Source organism: Sander lucioperca, chromosome 23 (genome assembly GCF_008315115.2).
Source record: "Sander lucioperca isolate FBNREF2018 chromosome 23, SLUC_FBN_1.2, whole genome shotgun sequence".
Taxonomy (NCBI): Eukaryota; Metazoa; Chordata; class Actinopteri; order Perciformes; family Percidae; genus Sander; species Sander lucioperca.
In genome coordinates this window covers 6834050-6856950 of record NC_050195.1, presented here as the reverse complement: position 1 = coordinate 6856950, position 22901 = coordinate 6834050, and the positions used below count along the sequence as shown (strand labels likewise).

General features: G+C 42.0%; 1 protein-coding gene across 3 annotated transcripts in view; it reads left to right on the top strand.

The window, feature by feature from the left end:
* The window catches only part of LOC116062286 (cadherin-7), a 158256-nt gene that overhangs the window by 103625 nt on the left and 31730 nt on the right, over positions 1-22901 (top strand). For 2 of the 3 annotated variants that reach the window (XM_035998244.1, XM_031316947.2), the window contains exons 4-5: positions 7939-8058; positions 22194-22361. In XM_035998244.1, the coding sequence (XP_035854137.1) occupies positions 7939-8058; positions 22194-22361 (288 nt within the window). Of the gene's footprint in view, positions 1-312; positions 363-7938; positions 8059-22193; positions 22362-22901 lie in introns of those variants that run through there. The other variant, XM_035998245.1, reaches the window with a different exon arrangement.

Below are 22901 nucleotides of genomic sequence, written 5' to 3'. Positions count from 1 at the left end.
CTGTTTCTGCTACAGAAATTCACCAAAAAACGGAGAAGAAGAGGCGGAGCATGGCTGTATACAAACACAGTATATTTTGCCCTAGTAACCCTAATAGGCTCAATATCTTCTCCAGCAGGAACTCAAGCATGTAGTCCGCCATTGTTGTTATGAGACGTCATCGCGGGATAAGAAGTTGAAGGCTAGAGGTCGAGGGGTGTGGCGATGACATCATCGATACGCAAGTATGCGGCTTCAGCATCCAAACGAAGACACAAGGGCGCCGTTTTTTTCACCCTGGGACCAGGTTTCAAAAAAGTGCGTCTTCAGGCAGTGCGTTTACAGGATTCGTTCGGACGATCAGCCAAAACGATGCAAAACATTTTACACCAAAAAGCGACTCCATGTCGATGGCCATGTGGAAGACTATACCCATCCTTTTTTGAGTTAGTGAATTAAATGGACATCCAACATATTTTAGTTAGTTAGTCTTTGGTTTCATCCAGACTTTATAAAACTGCATTTACAGATGTAGCTCTCACTCAGTGCGACAGACAGTAATTGTTCCTGGTGATGTCTGGATGCTGCTGGGTAGTTTAATCAATAATAATACATCATAATTTATTAGTTGATTTATTTTGTATAAATAACCTAATCTGCAAAATAACTAAAGCTGTGAAATAAATGTAGTACAATATTTCCCTTTTGAGATGTAGTGGAGTAGAAATATAAAGTAACACAATATGGAAATACTCAAGTACAAGTACCTTAAAACTGTAGAAAGGAGAGTACTTGAGTAAATGCACTACATTCCACCACTGTTAACTTAAATAACTGTTTTCCCAACTGTATAGTCAATAAATGTTAAGTGATAGTGATAGTGTTTCTACTCAATACTAATTACTAACCACTGATATTTTTACACATCACAATTCATAATTAATCTGGAGTAGTAAACACTAGTTTTTTGAGGTACACATCAATTTTTCATGATTATGTACTTTGAATTTGAATAAGGTGCCAGAGTGCAAAGTAAATCATCCAAATAGAGTTTGTTTGCTTTTTTAAAAGTGTCCTGGGGCCCATCCAGAGGTCCATGCTAAGCTCCCAATGTCCTTAAATCCTAGAAACACCCCTGCTAAAATATTATTACCTTTTTAAGTTGATATGGTGAAGAGTTGCCTGCTGAAACAACCAAGACCAGTGAGAGCGAAGCAAAAAATTAGGGTAGAGGGCTAAAAAACCAAAACAATTACAGATAAGGCTGTAACGCTCCATAGAACTGAGGGAAACTTCACAGGATCATTTTCTGTGGGTTATTAAGTAAGCACTACCCCTTTCACATGCATGTTAATATAAAATTATTCATTATAGCCATATATCATTTCAATGTTTTACCACCATTGTCATGGTTAGCGAGGATGGTGGACCCAAATGCAGAGAGCAGGCGAAGGAGTAATGAGCACGAGGATTTATTAAACACAAAAACAGGAGCAAACCAAAGGCGGTCCAAAAATGGAGCAGGCAGAAAACACCGGAGCAGGCTACGACATGCTGACAAGAACAAAACCAGACACAAACAATGATCCGACGAGAGACAAGGGAAAACAGAGAGGCTAAATACACAAGGTAACGAGGGAACGAGAGGCAGGTGACACAACAGGTGGAACAAATCAAAAAAGGCGGGAAACAAACAAAGACAGGAAGAAAGCTAGACAAGACAAGGGAGACAAGACAGACTACAAAATAAAACAGGAAACAAGCACAATACAGAACAGAAACCGACTACAAAAATAATACACACCACAAAATACCAAAACCCTGACAACCATGGTAAATTAAAACACACAGCAATTCCTCAAACCTGTAGACATCAAGAACTGAAATCCTCATTGTGCGTATCAGCATCACCTGGAAACCTCAAACATGCAAGGCACCATACAGATGGAAATTAGTAAAAAAAAAAAGGTGTTTGTCTTTTTTTTATAACCTTCAAAGTCAAAAATGAAAATGTCAGCAGGCATGCAGTGGAAGTGGGAGTCGTTCCAAGGGAAGCAATGCTGTGCTTACTACACAGGGAGGGAGATCTCTGAAGGATTACACAGCCGACTGTCAACGGGGGGTACAGAGCTCAGGCTTAAGGAACCAGAGGATTAGAGTACAAGGGCTTGGAGTCTCATGTCCAACCCGAGATAAGACAGCAACTCGGTACATCAACCACAGAGGAGGAATGCGTTCACACCACAAGCGCTGAGGCACAGGGTCACCCTCGCCACTTTATTGACTCTGCCAGCTCCTGTGAAGGTCTTCATCGCAAGTTGAGAGAACAACAGGAGAAAAATGCATTGCCTCCCTTTGTAAATATCTGCTCAAATCAATCACCAATGCAGTAAAGAGCAGGAAAGGGCCATGCACCTCTTGTCCTCATAATTCCTTTATAGATGTCTTTAAATCATTAATGGTCACAGCTCTGCACCCCTGATGAATGGGTTCAATTTAGAGGAAATCATGAATTAAATTAATTAAAGTAATTAGAGGCAGTGCTCGTGCATACACACGGAGACCTTATGGCCCGAGGATCTCTGAAGGCTTTTGTCTTAATCACAGCAGGGATGTCAAATAAACGACAAGAGAGCTCGAGGACAGTTGGAGGTGTGACAATCGCGGGGCCTGGCTCTCTCCAGCTGCACAGCGAAGGGCCAAAGGAGCAGTTTGAGGGCTCATTACAAGCATAGAGAATGTAATGTCAACCCAAGGCCACAGCTCTTGAATTTACTACTCACCAGGTCTTTATCCAGCTGTCATTGTTCCTGTCTAATTCATGCCAGCAGAGATCAAGGATGGGACAGTCATTTCATTCTAGAAATGAAAAAGGACTTCGGGAAAGTTGATCCAAATACTTTTCTTTTCATTATTTGGGGTCAGGTTAGTCTCGCATTGCCGACCTTCCTACACAGCGCTGCGGAGGAGGGTCTGGCTGGTCAACACAGCATTCAGGGATGGGAGAAAGATGTGCTCTGGTTTATTGGCATTTCTTTAAACCAATCACAATCCGTCATTGGCGGCGCTAAGCACTGGACAGAGCCACAGCAAAATAGCCTCGGGACGGAACTTGTTTTGGTGGAACGTGTACGTTCAAAAGGTTTTTTCATCGTGCAACAGAAAACCCAGATTGGACAGATAGTGATAGATATCTGAGGAGCAGTTAACCATAGTCCTCATAAATCAACTGGAGTTTAAAATTCCAACTCAAAGAAAGCGGAGGGTAACGGACATCCGGCCGAAAAGAAGGACATCTGGCGGTATTCTAGCGGCAACGGAACAATCCCGGAAGTGGAACGTCGTGGATATAGACTAGGGTCATGTTGATTGCTTTTTGCATTGTGTGTTACGAATATACACTCTATATACACTTTATTAGGTACACCTGTACAATCTAAAGCAGTCCAATACAACATCTATCTTTGCGAAGCTCATATGTTCAATTTTTGACATAATCTGAAATGTGTAAATGAGATGAAATGCTTATTACCCTAGATGGTAGTCAAAGGTGGTACATTTACTCAAGCACTGTACTTAAGTACACATTTGAGGTGTATGTGTACTTTACCTTACATTTTCACGAAAAGTTTATAAATTACTTCTACTCCACTACATCTCATAGACAAATATTGTACTGTTTACCTAACTACATTTGTCTTACATTTTTAGTTACTTTTCAGATTACACTTTTTCATCCCCTTCCCATCCAGTGAAAACCACGTAGCTCCAGATTTGGGGATTTTTAATATAAATGTTTGTGATGAAGTGACAGATGAAGTGTTCCTTTATGGGTTCAGACAATTATCCTACTTCTTTTGCTAAATAGAAACTTTGAAAAACCCTCTTGGATCAGCTGGAAAATTTGTCACAAAGCTGAAAACAGGGTTTTTCTGACAGCATGAAATGTTGACTTTTTAGAGATACGTGGTTCCCACAGGACATTATCTCATAATATTTCACATATATTTGCAGGACTCATAGTGTGGTATTAGTACTTTTACTTGAGTAAAGGATCTCAATACTTCTTCCAGCACTGAGTCTACTGCACTCTAGTACTACTTTCTAATTTTTTGTCCTCCTTTTGTCATTGAACTAAACATTATAGGTATCATAAAAGTAGATTTTATGACAGAACAGTTGTATTTGATTGCATTAGATTGTACAGACGTACCCAATAAAGTGGCCACTGAGTGTACCTTGGGTAGTTGGTAACTTTCTTCTTAAAAGTACTGTAATTCGTTTTCTCTTGGCAAATACATGAAAGTGAATTGAACTCTAAGCAATAATCCCTGAAGCAACAGGGAGCAGGTGTGAATGTGCACAAATATAATCAACGTAATCAACGGTGGCAGCTTTGAATACTTATCAAGGCAGTGCAAAATTACTGTGCATAAATGGAATCTTTGAATATAGGTTTTTGTTCATGTATCTGTGTTGCAGTTCAGTTTTCAAGTCACATATTTGGTTTCATATTGCTCTCTTTTAGTCACATTGTATTTCTACATGCAGAAGATGGCCCTTTATTTGAAAGTACATGCGGCTTGTATTAATATTAAAGTTACATTCTGGGTCACATTCTTCAAATTTGCATTGAGAGTGTGCACTCAGAAAGGCATATTGTACTTGACAGTTGGATGCAGCAGCCTCTATACGCAAGGGGCTGAAGAATACCTGTCTCCCATTCAGATTTAAGCATGCCACATTTATTTTCATTACTGGCAGATGACAGTTGCTCACCCAAGATACGTAATTGATTAGGAAACCTGTTTTGTACACAGCTGTGGGGAATAAATGAAAAAAAATGTGAAGATCAGATCCATCACATCAATGAGGATGGACAAATATTGAAGGGACACAGACGGGGCAAATTGAGTAGCAGATGACGGCTTCGTGGAGCAGAAAAAAACTAATTCGAAATTTCAGGGTGTTTTTTTTACATCCGGCTCACCCGGCTGAGATTACCTTTCATTCTGACAATATTGTTAGAACATGTTTGTTGCACTACCTGTAGAAAAAATGAAAAACAGAAACTGTGCTCTATCTGAGTCCATATTGAATGTTAATTTACAGCCTTGTCCACAGAGCACTCTGTGACGTGATTTTAACTATCAACCCGTAATATAGATTTAGACGTCGCCCGAGCTCTCTTCTATACAGTCGTCCTTTGACCTTGGTGTTTTAAACTACCTGTAATATAACCTGTCATGACTAAGAGGTGATGATATAATCTAGGTGTCCTTCTACAGCCGGTCCTGGTGATAGCTTCTCTATTATATTGTTCACATCCAGGGCCAGAGCCTGTTAATTCTGCTTTATGGCCAGAATGGAGGACTCTAATCTTCAATTTCCATGATCACTTTCATTCTGTAAAAAGCCTGTAAAAAACATCTCATGTTCCAAAGTGAGATTTTTATTAGGATGCTTTCTTCAAGGTAAAATATCACCAACTTGCAGGACAGAAATTTCTGTCAGATTCTACAATATGTGCAGCTAGTCGTTAAAGTGAAATATTCAAGCAGCTTTTTTTTTTTGTCCAACTGGGAAAAGCATATTTTCATTTTGAAGTTTATTTCAACAATGTCTATTTTTGATGATTTCACCGCTGCAAAGTGTGCAGTAGGCGTCAGCTTTAAGACCAACCCTGACGTACAGTCTAACAGCAAACAATAGCCTTAACCATAATGGTTGATTGTGATAATTTAACAATGAATTGCCTTTCCTCCCTATTATTAGATGGATATCAATTCCTTAACATGAACAATCTGTAACTGTTAAATGAGCCCAGTTGGAGCAACAAGGCTAATTTATGACCGACCTATTGAAATTGATTGCCAATGATTGTCGCTGGCTATGTTTTCTCTATGAAATCTTCAAACGCTTCTCTGCCTTTACCTTCTGAGCCACGGCTGTCAGCTCAAGTCACATCAACTGCGTTCAGTCGGTATGTTTAAAAAGAAATGAACAAGGAGTCATGTCTGCTGTCTTCTTCTCTGCCTCGAGGAACAGTGGCAGAGGACAATACTGTACTGCACACAGAAACAACAATTGTCAGCCGAGATAACAGTCGAGTTTGAAAACAAATTTCCTTCTTGTAAGCTGGGAGGAAGTTAGGGGATTCGGGGGAACTACAGGGCACTAAAACAAAATCAGGCTTTATATCTTGGGTTTTATAACTTTATCTGCAGTACTCCACTTTTCCTGAGAAGTGTGATATAACTATATGGCAGTCGTTACTTTACAGTGTACAGTAAATGTTATATTTTCCGTTATTCAATAGTCAGATTCCTTCCCTGTCAATCAAACCTTAGCTACCGTCGTTAACTGTCTTGGCTCAGTGGATCCTGTTGTGTTAGCTAAGGTAGCTTTATGGCTAACTGATGTGTGCATTACATAATACTAGTTAACACATGAATTTGTACTTGTTATCGGACTTGTGTTTTAATGAATTCATCAATTAGTTTCTTTATCTAACAGCCCAAACCACCCATTGAAATTACTTAATTATTAATTGAGGGTTTTTAAATGAAGGTGTTTTTGTGTGAATTATAGGCAAAGTCATACATCTCAATTTTTTTTAAGGGATTTTTTTTAAACTAATGCAGATATTAAGGGATCTCTAGCTAACATACCAAATACCTTTATCCACAACTAGGGTTTTAATGAAGGTGCATGTTTTCAGTGGTAAATGAAGGATTCATTTCTGGTAATTGAAGGGATTTTCTCATATATGTGTTTTACTGTATGGATTCCAGGCTTAGTACACCCTTTTTGGATAGATAACTTGCGTTGGTTTGGTTAAATGAAATTTACCCCTACCCCTATTTCACTGTAGTAAGAACCATATTCAGCCATCTTAACCAGAAGATCTGCATTCCACTGTGTACTAGCACCAGAATTTGTAATAACACTTGAGATGTGTGTGTGCAACAAATCTGCTATGCTGTCTCTCACCTTCAGATTTGATTTTGTTTTTATAGTTACATTTTCCTCTCTGAAGATCTTCTCCAGAAGCAGTTTGTGGACCCTACAATATGTAACTGAATGGGCTTACCATCTGTGCATATGTACAAATATTTTACCTGGAAAATAAAATAGTAAGATGGAAGAAAAAAAGAAATAAAGGAAGGAAAAAAAGTTTTCCCAACTGTGCCTTTTTCTGAAACTTTGTTTCATAAAATTTTACAGAGATTTTTTTCTGTCCTAATTAGTGGAACACAAAGACAGAGTGTCCTTCTATGACATCGCTGGAGGACGAGTTCAAACTCTTTGCCTCTTCTAAAAAAAAACAAAAAACGTTCGCAGTTTTGGGATAAGTATGATATGAGATACATAATAATTTCTTTTTTGGTGGGGGTGAAGTGTCTCTTTAACAGAGCACAGCTTGGTTGCAGAACCCATTTGGCTGCTGAATTAGAATCAACAGATTGAAGTTACCGGAAAAGATGCTGCTGACGGATCTGCGGGAGGGAAATGAAAACAATGGCAGTGAAATGATCTCCAAAGGCTCAAAATTACACTTTAATCCTGCTGCAGCATCACTGCAAATGATGGCAACAACTGAAAGTGTTATTTGTTTAGCAGCGTTTGAGGCCGAGAGCCAGAACCCAGCACATGTTACATTCTTTTGGTCCTGCTGAATTGAAGAACTGCTTTAAACCCGGGATTTTGTGTAAAAATGAAACTTAAAACAAAACTAAAGTAAACATCAACCCCAACAAAGGAAGACAGTTATTGACTAATGAGATTATTTACCGCCTCAGAAGTCACATTTTGATTGCTTTCTCCCTTTTTTTTTCCACTTTCAAGTGGAATTGGTCACACGCTCGGTTGAAATGATCACTGTTTCCACATTTAGCTCTGTTTGACTTGGCTTCTGGATGCTGTCTTGGAAACTAATGATGGGTTGTCTGCCCACAGGAACCATGGTAGTGCAAGTGGCAGCCACAGATGCAGATGACCCAACATATGGGAACAGTGCCAGGGTGGTCTACAGCATCACCCACGGACAGCCATACTTCTCAGTGGAGCCTAAGACAGGTAAGGTAGGCTACAACATGTGTCAGACAAAATGATGGTGATATGATACAGTACACAGATGTGGCAACAGAGAGTCATTTAAAGGCCCTGAAAACAACTAGTGGAATATACTGACAATGGAAACACTTTTCTTTTGCCATCAACAAATTAAAGTTTCAAAGAATGCAGCTGACAACCTAATTATATTAAGTAGCGTGACTTGGTGCAATAAAGATAACAGCAATCAGAAAACTGTTAAATAAAGCAGGCTGTGAAAAGGGCTGAAATAAAAAGATAAGATGTGAGGTAGTTTGTTGACTTGTGGAGCGTTTTATCCTGAGAATTGCAGCGGCAGTCCTCGCTACATCTTCATAGCTGGCTCATTAGCCACTGCCCTGCCGAGGCTCGGCTACTTCATGCAGAGCACTCTTGCAAGAAAACAGAAAAATATGGGCCATCCCATAATGTCAGGCTTCATTCTCTGCTTCGAGAGCAACACATACACACATGCCGGGATTTTTATGAATGTAGTTCTAATTCATGAACTGGTGAAAGCCACTGCAATGCAGGGATTTATGTCAGTTATTTGTCACACTTGGGCAGACACAGAAATATGAAGGATGTTCGACAACAAAAACTCCAGAGTGACCTGTAAGGTTCACTGTAAACATTCAATAAGCCCAATCACCGGAGGAAAATGGAGCATTCAAGAAAAATGTATGTATATTGCAAAAAAAGGAAAGGACTTCATACTGTGTTGGCGTAATGGATGTGGTGTCTGAGGAAGATTCCAGCACACTTAGCTGTGAAGTCTGTGCAGTATCACAGAATTTCTATGTTGTTTTTTGCTTTCTAGAGACCTTCGACTTATGAAGCCTCCCGCTGAAGCTTTCATTAGGGAACATTTCCGTGTTTCCGTGTTTTGGGGCATACATTTACATGTTTTATACACTAAATGAAAAAGTTTGACAGTTCCTCTGGGACTTCTCTGAGGCTGTACATCTTTGATTTGAAGTGATTCCTCATGGCTGCTTAGAAGCTAAAACTTCTGTGGGCTAATTAATGTGTTAGAAGGCTGTGATTACCTTCCTTAAGATGAGTTTGGTTTGGAACTTGTGAATTATTTGTGCTTCAGTGTTTTTCTTGGTTTATTTCTGCAATTAATTCAGCTGAAGATCAAGTACCTGACATCTATGGATGTTGGTAAATCTGGTCCTTTTTGGTAGCCATCATTTAGGACCAAACATAGCTGGTATTTAGACTAAGCATGTCTTTCCCATACCCAACAGATTTAATGTAATTGTCCAAATGAACTGATTTGGTCTCTTCCATTTCCTGAGGGAAATATCTTGATCTTAAGCTGCTAAATGCTTTGCTATTTTCAATAACTAAATGATTATTTTGTCTGTTATTCAGTGCTGAGCATTCAGTGGGTTTGCTTGAGCGTTTTAGCTAAAAACAACTTAATTTACAGTGATGTTTTCTAGCCAATGTTGAATTAAAGTCCAGTATTCACTGTCCTTTTAGCTTTGTTTAGTCTTCAACTCCTGAGAGAAATATCTGGTTATTTAGCGGCTAAATGCTCCATTTTTTTCATCAGCTAGTTGCCAACTTTGTCTGTGTGCTGTTTTAGGACTGGACTGGGCACATACAATGGGTTTTTAGTGCTGACCCTAGAATACAAATTGGTGTTATACCTTCTTGCTGCCATTTTGCAGAGGCTACACAGGCTAATTAAGAGAGTACTGTATAAAGTAGCTCCGGCGGTAGAGACAGTATGGTAGGGTTGGTGGTTTGATTTCTGGCTCCCAATGTGTCCTTGAGAAAGACACTGAACCCCAACTTTCTTCCAATGTGTGGAAAAGAGGTGTCTTGCAATTGCTTTTTAGGTGTAAGAATAGAAAGTTGCTTTAAACACAAAACTTGAAGCTCACAGATAAATCCCACATTGGTACTCTTTCTGTAGGACAACGGCTGGTTTATTAACCTGTCAAACAAGAGGCAGACACACACTCACATACACACACCTAAATGTGCACCCAGACGCAGCCAGTGGGCCCCTGCAATCGCCTCAGCTTTCTGCTGCCCATCTCTTCCTGACCACAGCTGATTATACTTAATATATACTGCAGGCTGTTATAGCAGCATTGTTACTGTCTGGAAGTCTCTGTTGGTTTGTGGAAGTTTCTTAGATAGATTTCTTTCCCCTATATTGCTCCCTGCAAAATTATGAGACACAACTGTAATTGAGAAAAATGTTAGGAAGTGTTCAGCCCGGTTAGCTTCGTCTTCATCTTAATTTAGTTACCTTTCAAAAAGAACTACCTTGGGGAAATAAAAATGTATGCCACTACGAAATGCTGGTTTTCTGTAAAAAAAGATCCTGCTGTGTCATCAACTTTTTACTCTGTAGCACCTTTTACAAACTTGCCGACTTTTCTATTTATTTGTCTATTGGTGGTTTATTTATTTGAAATTTTCTGTGAAAATAACAGCACTAATATCAAATTATCCAAAAGCAAATTGTCTCACTTTCTGCTACTTCTTATTTTTAGATGAATTAAAAATGATCACGATGAAAAGGGCCTCATTTATCATGTTGTGTCTAAGAAGTCATTTCTACAACAGGGACTGATAGAAACTTGACTACTTGCCCCCGGCTCTTCAATAATCTTTAACAAAGTTTGCGAGAACACTTGAACCCATCGACGAGTCTCGAGTGAGACCATCACACCAATACCAATTAGAGCAAGAGCAGACATTTACTTAAGTGATGTACAAGCAGCATGTCTACACCATAAAGTCCCCATTACTCTCATATCATGTTTTTCTTAGAGACATTCAGTTCAATGACCAGAGCTCATACTTTCACAGCCTCAGTTGCTGACGTGTTTTTCATTAAGCTAAGTGGATTCTTTAAACCCCAAGGTTGATATTTCAAAAGCTTTAATGGGTTATGATTGCTTACAGTAAGTGGCCTGTGTTATTCTGTAATAGATTGTGATGCTAATCAGAGTTAACTTCTCTTACATGCCATTCTGTCCACTGTGTACATACTGGGAAGCAAGCAGCGTGGTGGATGAGATGTGATGCAGTGATGTCAAATCTGCCTATGTTCTGTTTCATATTGAGCAGTGTGCTTAAAGCTTCTATCAATGCATCTTAACATCTTAAGAGTGACGGTCCCTTACATGTATTTGTTTGCATCTTGACACCATTTTACTTTTCCAGATTTTCCATTACATAATAAATTAGACCGGTTTCTAGAAATGTCAATAAGAACAGAAAATGTGCTTGTACAGTTGACTTGCTATATTGTATTCCTATCTAAAGCATACATTCCAAGGTTTGTGTATTTCACTACCCAGATGATCATATGTTAAAGCTGTACTTTGCTAATTTTAAAAGAAGAAATAACACTATTATTAAAATGAAAAGTTACATGTATAAGCAGTAAAACGCTACACACTAACACAAAACACTAACTTTTGCTGAACAGCGTCCACTATGGCCACAAGTTACCAGATAATGACACACTGAATTGTCCTTTATTTTCCAAGATTCTCTTGAGTCTGTTGCTTGTTTTAATTTTGTGATAATACCATTAAAATGTTTATCTATTACATGTTAAAAACATAGTCTAACACTAGTACAAGTAGAAATGAGTCATGAAGTCAGATAACTGACCTAGCAATGTCACAATATATAAAGTTAGCTAACCATTAACTACCATAAGCTTCTGGTCATACCAGACCCAAGGCTGTAACAGAAACAAACACCTATTGAGGTGACTCTTTTTTAGAAGTCTTTTCTTACAAAATTAGTCTCGCTTTAAATTTATCATTTATAATCTCTACAGGTGGTAAATATTGTGTCCGCCTTCTGTATTGGTTGGGATTCTGTGAAAGGGACCACAATGTTTATGTTAACTGTTAGTTTTTAACATATTGTCAATACCATGTATCTTACAGAATACACTCTGGGGGTGAGACACCAGCTTTTTAGACAGCAGACCAGGATTGAGTGTTGTGGGATGAGTCTGTCTTTGCAAGTCACTAATTAGTCCCATTTGTAGCACACGCCTGGCCCATAGCAGAGGGTGACTTTGACAAAGTGCCTGGGCTGAAATACACTCTAAGCTCCACATTGCAATACTGCACTAGCGATTAAGTGGCAAAGAGCTAATGGTCAGGGAGGTGTGGGGTGGGGGGGGGGTAGGATGCGTGAGACCCGGTGTTAGGTGGGTAGCATCATGGCTCTCTTTCGTCTAACAAGTCTCTTTACTCTGGTTCTTAATCCCAAATTGAATCTGCAAGGTGCCCTTGGGAAAAGTACTTAATCCTGAATAGCTCCAATAACTTCCAAGCAATACATAATGTCGGCAAAATACATAAGTTGCTGTGCCTAAAGGTGCTTAGTTAAGACAGAAATGTTGTTATATATTTTGATTGATAGCTTGTAGTTTAGTTTGAAGGTGAAGCTGAAAATATAAATGCTGTTCTAATTGATGGCAGGCTCAAGGAGGTTTGAACAGCTGCCTCCAGCTCCATACACCTTGGCGACATGGCAAGTCCTTTAGAGACAATTATCCCCGCACATTAACACTGCTAAGCACGCGTGCATGCTCACAGGCCTCAATGGCTGGAATAACAAGAGAAGAATTTAGTTAGTAGAAAATGCCAGGTGCCTGAATGAGAGGATTAATTACACTCTGAAGGGGGTTTAAGATGTGACACGGCTTGCCTCTCAGAGCGACACAAGTACGACATCTGAATATGACAGGCACTCAGGTGAGAGAAGCCTGGACGGACAGAGCTTTGTCTTTTTCTCAGCCTGGGAATCTAATTAAACCGGAAACGCTCAAATAAAAAAAAAAAAAAGGCCAGGTGCAATCCTAGATGCAGAGGTCAGGAGCAGTGGGTTTCCTGTGATGTGCCTGTGATTAAAATATTAGCGTGGCCTTTTTACAGAGATGCTCACAAGTCTCTGAGCTACAGTCCAAGTCAAGTCTCTCGTAGTTATGAGTGTTGTATCAACTGCTGCGTTCTATCCAGGGTGCTTAGAACACTGCATAGTTATATATAAAAATGCTCATTCAACTTAGCGAAATTCAGTCAGAGTTAACTTCGCGTAGGCCGAAGCTAAAGTAAGAAGCAAGCTAACGTAGGGACCGCAGATGAAAATTTGCCTGTATGGCTAAATCTGGCACATTGTTGGATTTTGTGCTCATGTTGATTAATGTGCCTTTTAAAGATGCAGTAGGACTTATAAAACTAACTTTCTGTCATATTTGCTGAAACTGACCCTATGTTCCAGTAGAACTACATAAAGCATCCATCTTCTTCCGCTTATCCGGTAACGGGTCGCGGGGGTAGCAGCTCCAGCAGGGGACCCCAAACTTCCCTTTCCCGAGCCACATTAACCAGCTCCGACTGGGGGATCCCGAGGCATTCCCAGGCCAGGTTGGAGATATAATCCCTCCACCTAGTCCTGGGTCTTCCCCGAGGCCTCCTCCCAGCTGGACGTGCCTGGAACACCTCCCTAGGGAGGCACCCAGGGGGCATCCTTACCAGATGCCCGAACCACCTCAACTGGCTCCTTTCGATGCGAAGGAGCAGCGGCTCTACTCCGAGCTCCTCACGGATGACTGAGCTTCTCACCCTATCTCTAAGGGAGACGCCAGCCACCCTCCTGAGGAAACCCATTTCGGCCGCTTGTACCCTGGATCTCGTTCTTTCGGTCATGACCCAGCCTTCATGACCATAGGTGAGGGTAGGAACGAAAACTGACCGGTAGATTGAGAGCTTTGCCTTCTGGCTCAGCTCTCTTTTCGTCACAACGGTGCGATAAATTGAGTGTAATACCGCACCCGCTGCGCCGATTCTCCGACCAATCTCCCGCTCCATTGTTCCCTCACTCGCGAACAAGACTCCAAGGTACTTGAACTCCTTCACTTGGGGTAAAGACTCATTCCCTACCTGGAGAAGGCACTCCATCGGTTTCCTGCTGAGAACCATGGCCTCAGATTTAGAGGTGCTGATCCTCATCCCAGCCGCTTCACACTCGGCTGCGAACCGATCCAGTGAGTGCTGAAGGTCACAGGCCGACGATGCCATCAGGACCACATCATCCGCAAAAAGCAGCGATGAGATCCCCAGCTCACCAAACTGCAACCCCTCTCCACCCCGATTACGCCTCGATATCCTGTCCATAAATACTACAAACAGGATTGGTGACAAAGCGCAGCCCTGGCGGAGGCCAACTCTCACCTGAAATGAGTCCGACTTACTGCCGAGAACCCGGACACAGCTCTCGCTTTGGTCGTACAGAGATTGGATGGCCCTGAGAAGGGACCCCCTCACCCCATACTCCCGCAGCACCTCCCACAGTATCTCCCAGGGGACCCGGTCATACGCCTTCTCCAGATCCACAAAGCACATGTAGACTGGTTGGGCATACTCCCAGGCTCCCTCCAGGATCCTTGCGAGAGTAAAGATCTGGTCCGTTGTTCCACGACCAGGACGGAATCCGCATTGTTCCTCTTCAACCTGAGGTTCGACTATCGACCGAACCCTCCTTTCCAGCACCTTGGAGTAGACTTTACCGGGGAGGCTGAGAAGTGTGATACCCCTGTAATTGGCACACACCCTCTGGTCCCCCTTTTTGAAAAGGGGAACCACCACCCCGGTCTGCCACTCCTTAGGCACCGTCCCCGACTTCCACGCAATGTTGAAGAGGCGTGTCAACCAAGACAACCCCTCCACACCCAGAGCTTTAAGCATTTCTGGACGGATCTCATCAATCCCTGGGGCTTTGCCACTGTGGAGTTGTTTAACTACCTCAGCAACTTCCACCAGGGAAATTGACGACAATCCCCCATCATCCTCCAGCTCTGCCTCTACCATAGAGGGCGTATTAGTCGGATTTAGGAGTTCCTCAAAGTGCTCCTTCCACCGCCCTATTACCTCCTCAGTTGAGGTCAGCAGCGTCCCATCCTTACTGTACACAGCTTGGATGGTTCCCCGCTTCCCCCTCCTGAGGTGGCGAACGGTTTTCCAGAAGCACCTTGGTGCCGACCGAAAGTCCTTCTCCATGTCTTCTCCGAACCTCTCCCACACCCGCTTCTTTGCCTCTTTCACGGCAGAGGCTGCAGCCCTTCGGGCCCTTCGGTACCTTGCAACTGCCTCCGGAGTCCTCTGGGATAACATATCCCGGAAAGACTCCTTCTTCAGTCGGACGGCTTCCCTGACCACCGGTGTCCACCACGGTGTTCGTGGGTTACCGCCCCTTGAGGCACCTAAGACCCTAAGACCACAGCTCCCCGCCGCAGCTTCAGCAATGGAAACTTTGAACATTGTCCACTCGGGTTCAATGCCCCCAGCCTCCACAGGGATGCACGAAAAGCTCCGCCGGAGGTGTGAGTTGAAAGTCTGTCGGACAGGGGCCTCCTCCAGACGTTCCCAATTTACCCGCACTACCCGTTTGGGCTTACCAGGTCTGTCCAGAGTCTTCCCCCACCCTCTGACCCAACTCACCACCAGATGGTGATCAGTTGACAGCTCTGCCCCTCTCTTCACCCGAGTGTCCAAAACATACGGCCTCAGATCAGATGAAACGATTATAAAATCGATCATTGACCTTTGGCCTAGGGTGCTCTGGTACCAAGTACACTTATGAGCATCCCTATGTTCGAACATGGTGTTCGTTATAGACAATCCATGACTAGCACAGAAGTCCAACAACAAACAACCACTCTGGTTTAGATCAGGGAGGCCGTTCCTCCCAATCACGCCTCTCCATGTGTCTCCATCATTTCCCACGTGCGCGTTGAAGTCCCCCAGTAGAACTATGGAGTCCCCTACTGGAGCCCCATACAGGACTCCATTCAAGGTCTCCAAGAAGGCCGAATACTCCGAACTCTTGTTTGGTGCATATGCACAAACAACAGTCAGAGTTTTCCCCCCCACAACCCGCAGGCGTAGGGAGGCGACCCTCTCGTCCACCGGGGTAAACTCCAACGTAGCGGCGCTCAGCCGGGGGCTTGTGAGTATCCCCACACCCGCCCGGCGCCTCACACCCTGGGCAACTCCGGAGAAGAAAAGAGTCCAACCCCTATCCAGGAGTATGGTTCCAGAACCGAGACTGTGCGTAGAGGTAAGCCCCACCAGATCCAACTGGTAGCGCTCCACCTCCCGCACAAGTTCTCCTCCTTCCCCCACAGAGAGGTGACGTTCCACGTCCCCAGAGCCAGCGTCTGCCGCCCGGGTCTGGTCCGTCGAGGCCCCTGACCTTCACTGCCACCCATGTGGCAGCGCACCCGATCCCAGCGGTTCCTCCCACAGGTGGTGGGCCCATGGGTTGGAGAGATAGGTGCCACGTAGCTATTTCGGGCTGTGCCCGGCTGGGCTCCGTGGCAAACCCGGCCACCAGGCGCTCGCTGACGGGCCCTCCATCTGGGCCTGGCTCCAGACGGGGGCCCCGGGCTTCCTCCGGGCAGGGTCACTCCATCCCTACCTCGTTTTTTCATAGGGTTTTTGAATACTACTTAAAGCAGTTAATTTAAAAAATAAATCCGGCTCCTCTGGCACCACCTACAGCCTGTAGTGCGATTTGCAAAAATCCACACCTCCCTGTTCATTTACACTAATCAGGGCCAGGGGGGGTGTCTAACTGCGTGTCAATCACTGCTCATGCACACACATTAATTTTACCTTGTGGGGGGGAGGGGCTTAGGAGACCATTTGGCCTCCTAGAAAAGGGGGGGAGGGACTGTGAAGTTGTTGATGTTCAAATTCTTTGGCTAAGTTCTGGATCTTCACAATCCTACCTACAGCACCTTTAAATAAAGAAATCTAAAAGAATTAAAAACGTAAGGATGGCCAATGCTGAGCTAAACATGTTAGCTAACCTATCAGGGTTTTGAATTAGATGTGGGGAGGCCAGAATCCTTTATCTTGATATGACATATTTTGCATTCAGCGCTTCTTTTATTTGGGCCTTGTTGAATGAAGTTTTTAAAGCCGAAGCTTCTGATGAATGGCACAGCAGCTGCCGGTGCGATCAACGTGTTTGTTGTCCTCTCTCACGCGTGGCCCCTTGCAGCAGATACGTTACGTATTGCGTGTTACTTAGGTAGGTTAAAAGCTATGCAAGGAGGGGAATAACATTCAGCTCATCAGACGTTTTCTAAAAATAAAAATTGTTCACGAGTCCCATCATCTCGAGTTCGAGTCGAGTCTGAAGTCTTTTAAGGACGAGTCTAAGGTCAAGTCAGAAGTCTGTGTGCAACTTAAGTGTGACTCGAGTCCGAGTCTCAAAGTCTCCATCTCTGCCTTTTTTTAAACCTCTTTAAAACCCTCTCTTGTTGTGGCTCTGTTTGAGACTCTTGTGGTGGCGACTGCACTAAATCGAGAACATTACAGCTGAAGGCTAGATATAAATCTTGCTGTCTCCTGTAATATGGAGAGGGAGATGCAATTTTTCAATTCTAATCACAAACAACAACAACAACAACAACACACTACCTGGATGTGTGCGCAGATGAACATACTTCCTTTCAGCGTAACATTAAAAATAAATGGATCCTATGTTCTATAACATGTTTCTATAGACACTTTGTGTTGTGGCCCTCTCCCACTGAGTAGGTATAGTGACCCGTGATTAGAGCATGATGCTTGAATGTCACTAAGTAATAAACTACCTTGGCTGGAGGTTTTATTCCCTGTTTGTGTGGCCTGTTTTTGTGTTATGGGATCTATTCTTTGTAAGTGGACCGCCTCAGGGTTCTGCAAATCACATACTGCACCCTTTATGTTTAAGTGTTCATCACCTCTATCAGTACCTCTCATAGCTGCATGCAGAGCCAGAGGGTTCCTCCAAAGTCTGCACTTTTATTTCCTCTTCCCATGACAAATGTCAAGTATCTGGGCTTTAGCAGGGAGCATGGCCCACCCGTCTGCCGCCAGTGTTGTGGAGACAGCTAGATAAATGCACGGCTACAATGCGTCTGGCTTGCACCGGAGGCAAGGAGTCACGGCGCAATGCGAAGCCGTGCTGTGATAGCGACAGAAGGATTTTAATCATCGCCTCTCCCCAGGAATGACACCAGCACCGCACGGGGTAACAGAGATAGAGAGCAAGGGGGCTGGCACCCAGCAGACAAACAACAGTTTCACAACATCGGCATGTGGATTAGCAGTGTCGCTCGGTGAGAAGTATGTGTGCTTCTGGCCAGGCGGGAAGAGAAACATGTCTCTGTTGTTGTTTTTTTAGGATGCTAAAATCAGGATTCATGGCATCATTAACCACAGCCAATATCTTTTAGGCTCCAACACACCAAGCTGATATTAAATAAGTATATCAATTGTGTGTGAAGCCTATCTGTGGTTTAGTTTCATTTATCTCACTGCTGGCTGCACAAGCTTAACATCTTTTTCTAGTTTATTTCACCTTTTAGGAGCCATCCATTGCAGCTGTTATTATAATCTAACCATTATCCAGCTTGAGCTTTGCTTCCCAGAATGTTAAAAAATGCCTCTTTTTAAGTCTAGACATGCATGATTTGTCCCTATGGTGGTGATGTACTGTATGGAGCAGAGAACAGATAAGTTTATTTCTCTTTGTGTCTAGCTGGTATTATGGGAGCCTCGCTGGATTGAAGGCTTGAAGTAACCTTTTCTGAACTCAACTCAAGTAAACAGGGTTTACAGGTGTCGCTGCAGCAGGCACCAGAGCAGTGGTGGTGCTCTTTAATTGGCTACGAGGTTACACTTTGGAAGAAGCAACAGCAAAGTGATGAAAAGATGGATGGAAGATGGATGCAAGGGATAAACGGAGCAGATGGGTGAATATCTACAGCACAGATGACGTGTTTTGACTTTGTCGTGGAGGCTTAACCAAAGGAGAGAAAGGAGGCCTTGTTTTACCCCACTGCTGCATGACAACGTCCAACTGTTCATTATTTGATGCAGGACTGAAATGGCATGTTTTGCAGATCAACAGCCAAAGATTATTGCTTTATTGACCACCGTCATCCCACTGTAAGCCCACTGGCAAGGACTTTGGAGAAAAGAAAGTGGACAGCTCACCATAATTTAGCTAACTGAGCCATTTAGTTTAGAGCAGCCAATAACTGTTTTCAGCCGGAGGGACTGTAATGACATTAAAAAAGAATGACAGAGAGAGAAAATGAAACACTTAATGGAACTGTTTATTTTAAGTATACCCGCGGTTGACGGTCAAAATGCATCTTCATTTTTCTCTTGAAGTCCTTTGACCCACTTTTCTTGATTTGTTTGTCCTTCCTAATTTGTTCCCGAATCAAGCTTCATTGCAAATACTGTGTGTGTGTGTGTGTGTGTGTGTGTGTGTGTGTGTGTGTGTGTGTGTGTGTGTGTGTGTGAGAGAGAGAGATAGAGATATAGATAAAGTAAGAGAGAGTGTGAGTGAGTATGCTTGTACTTGTACTATTCTTGTGAGAACCAGACTTTAAATGTTAAGAAATCCTCGCTCATGATAAAACAAGAACGAGGGTTAGGTTAGGCATAGGATTGGGCATCGAGAACCAGTTCCAATTTGGAATCATTTCAAAAATTACTATTCCAATGGAATCGTTTATTCATTGGAATTGTTTGGAAACATTTGGTTTTAAATGCGTTAAATCGGTTCCAAGTTTAACATGAGCAAGTTTTGGTTTCCATAGCGGCCACTGAACCTCCAGGTGCTTGTTGTGTTGCAGCCATGGAGCACAGTTAGCGGCACTCTAGTGTGGCTTTACTCATACATTTACATTGAAAAAGCCTGGTGAAATTGTAAACTACCATTGAATCAAAATAAAATGTTCCTCTTATCTGTGAAATAAGCATGTGACCCGTTTCAACTCCACCGATAAGAAATGGAATCGAAAGGAAGAATCGGAAATTGGAATCAGAATTGTTGAAATCAAAACGATGCCCAACCCTAGTTAGGCATACAGTTAGGTTGGGGAGGAAAGTTTTATGTAGCATTTTACAGCACCTGTCTTTTTCAGAGACATAACAGTCTGTCACAACAGAAAACAAAAACCTAATATACACATTGTGCTGGCAGACCTTAATCATGCTAGTGATAGCCGTTTATCAGATATCTTTCTCCAAAAACCCATTCTTGGTGATTTCTCATCTAAAAACAACACAGTCCTCGTCAAGGGCAGAGCTGATTGAGATTCTACAACACCTGTAATGAACAAATAAATAGTGTTTTTTTTTTTTCTTCCTTGAGAGATTGGACCTCAAGTACACGTCAAATTTCTGGGTAATTTAATGGATTATTAGAAATTCTTCAGGTACTAAATCTAAGCAAGAGCTCCGCTTTGATCTGCTTAATCAGGCTGGGAATGTGATAAAGCACTAAAAATGATTCATTTATTCAGGAACTGTGTGATGTGGCTTTGTGTATTTCATAATGAGCAATCTTCCATGTTCTGTATTAATCTTTAATAACTTCCATTTAATGAATTAAACATATTGTGTAGTAAGTCATTAACTTTGGATGCAACAGTGATTGCTTTTGAGGGATTAGGACACCTTTTTCTTTGCATTTTAATGCATAGTGTTCATTTTTCCGGAATTATCAATTTTGTAGGCCATAGATGGAGTTGAGATTAGAAAAATGTCATTAATGAAAAGGTTTCTCTACAAGCATTTTAGCATATTAGTGTATGCATGTGTACCACATCTTGGCTTGGCAGTAGCTGTTTCATACAGCAGCTCATTTGCAAAGAGATAAATACCAGTCATTTGATGCCAGTGTTGTCACATCTCTGATCTTTTTCTGATGACAGATCAATCATGACAGGAGGACAGACAGATAATGCCTCCCCTGGCAGCTAAAATGTCCCCTTGCATGTGCTCACTTTTCTGACAGAGTCTTAACATTAACCTCATCATATGTCAGACTAAACTATTTGGTGTGACAGCACATTTGAAGGCACGGAAGAGTCACAATTCATTGCTGTTGTGTAAACAAGGTACTAGCCATGATGGACATCCACCCATTAACCTCAAGTCATGTATTCTTGTAATCACTACTTCAAGGATTGATGTGAACAGGTTTTTCCAATCTGAAATTATATTTTTAGACCATCCATTTTGACATGAATAGAGCCTTCTTGTACTTGAGTGTTCTACTTGTCACCTAGCTTGGTAGAAATAATTTCAGGGCAGGAAGTGTAATTTTCTTGAAGTCTTTTAGTCACTTTTTCTTTGCTACTGTGGCTTTTTTATGCTTTTATATTAAAAACCGATTGCAGAGACTGGAGGCATTTAAAGCTCTGTGGCGAAGTACATTTCTGACCATAATCAATCCTTTTGAAGAATAGCTAGCAAAATAGGCCTACAGATGAAAATAACAGAAACATAACTATTATAAACAGTGATTCCCATTTTGGAAAAATTGTAGAGCTGATATGGATAATGTTTGCAAGTTTTAAATTGGCCTAGATACAAACGGTTGAAATTGTTAGCTAAAGGTAGTGGATAAACGGTTGAAACTATTAGCTAAAAGTAGCGAATAAGGATAAGGGGTAGAAATTGTTAGTTAAAAGTAACAGATAATTGTTTCAAATTGTTGGCTAAACGTAACTGATAAACGGTTGAACTTGTTAACTAAAAGTAACGGATGAACTGTTGCAATTGTTAGCTAAAGGTAATGGTTAAAAAAGTTAGGTAAAAGTAATGGTTAAACAGTTGAAATACTTAGCTCAAGGATAAATGATTGATATGTTGAGCCGCATTCTCTCAAAGTGGTAGTAGTATAAATGCTAAATTGATCAAATCAACCAAACATTTTCAGTTATGTATAAAAACATTATTGTAAGCTATCCATCCATCGTCATTTGCTTATCTGGGGTCGGGTCGCAGGGGCAGCAGCTCCAGCATGGGGACCCCAAACTTCCCTTTCCCGAGCCACGTTAACCAGCTCTGACTGGGGGATCCCAAGGCGTTCCCTACGGAAGCTATCCACACTTAAATAAGTGTTAGATAACATCCTGTTTAAAATCAATTTACATGTAAATTAACACATTTGGAACATGTTGATGGAGGGGTACTTGAGTTAATCTGTGGGTTCAGTATGTCTGACTAAAGCATATTTTCCTCCATCTCTCCCTCTCTCTTCAGGTGTCATTAGAACAGCTCTGCCCAACATGGACCGGGAGACGAGGGACCAGTATGTGCTTGTCATCCAGGCCAAAGACATGGTCGGCCAGATGGGTGGCCTCTCTGGCACCACCTCTGTCACTGTCACGCTTACCGATGTCAACGACAATCCGCCTCGGTTCACTCACAGTAAGACTCCTGTTCCTGATTGTCTGTACAGGGTCAATTAAGCTTGTCATGTACAATACATGCCATGTGTTCAACAGCTACTCAGCAATCAGAATCAAACCACCAGCTCTTTGTTTCATTTGCATGTGTTTTTTGTTCCAGCTGAGTTGGGCTTTTAAAAGGTTTTTAAAAACCTCTTGAACTCAGAGAACCAAATGAGGGCATACTTTGCAATGAATGCAGTGGTACAAAAAAGGCTTTCGCTGATATCTCACCCAGAAATCATTGGAAAATATTAAATGTGCTATATTATCTGTAGGAACACTTTTCCTGTAATGGCTGGTAGAATAAAGTTGAACAAAAAGTACTCAGAAATCTTAGAAGCAAAACACACTCATTAAATCTTCACCATTACACTTCCATCATTGTCTAAGGTTATGTTAACAGCATTCCTAACTAACCTAATGTTCTCTCTTTATCTTTGTGACTTTGTTGCATTTGTATTTTCAGTAAATATTTTACGACTAAAAAAAAAATAAAAAAAACAGCCTTCCTGCAAGG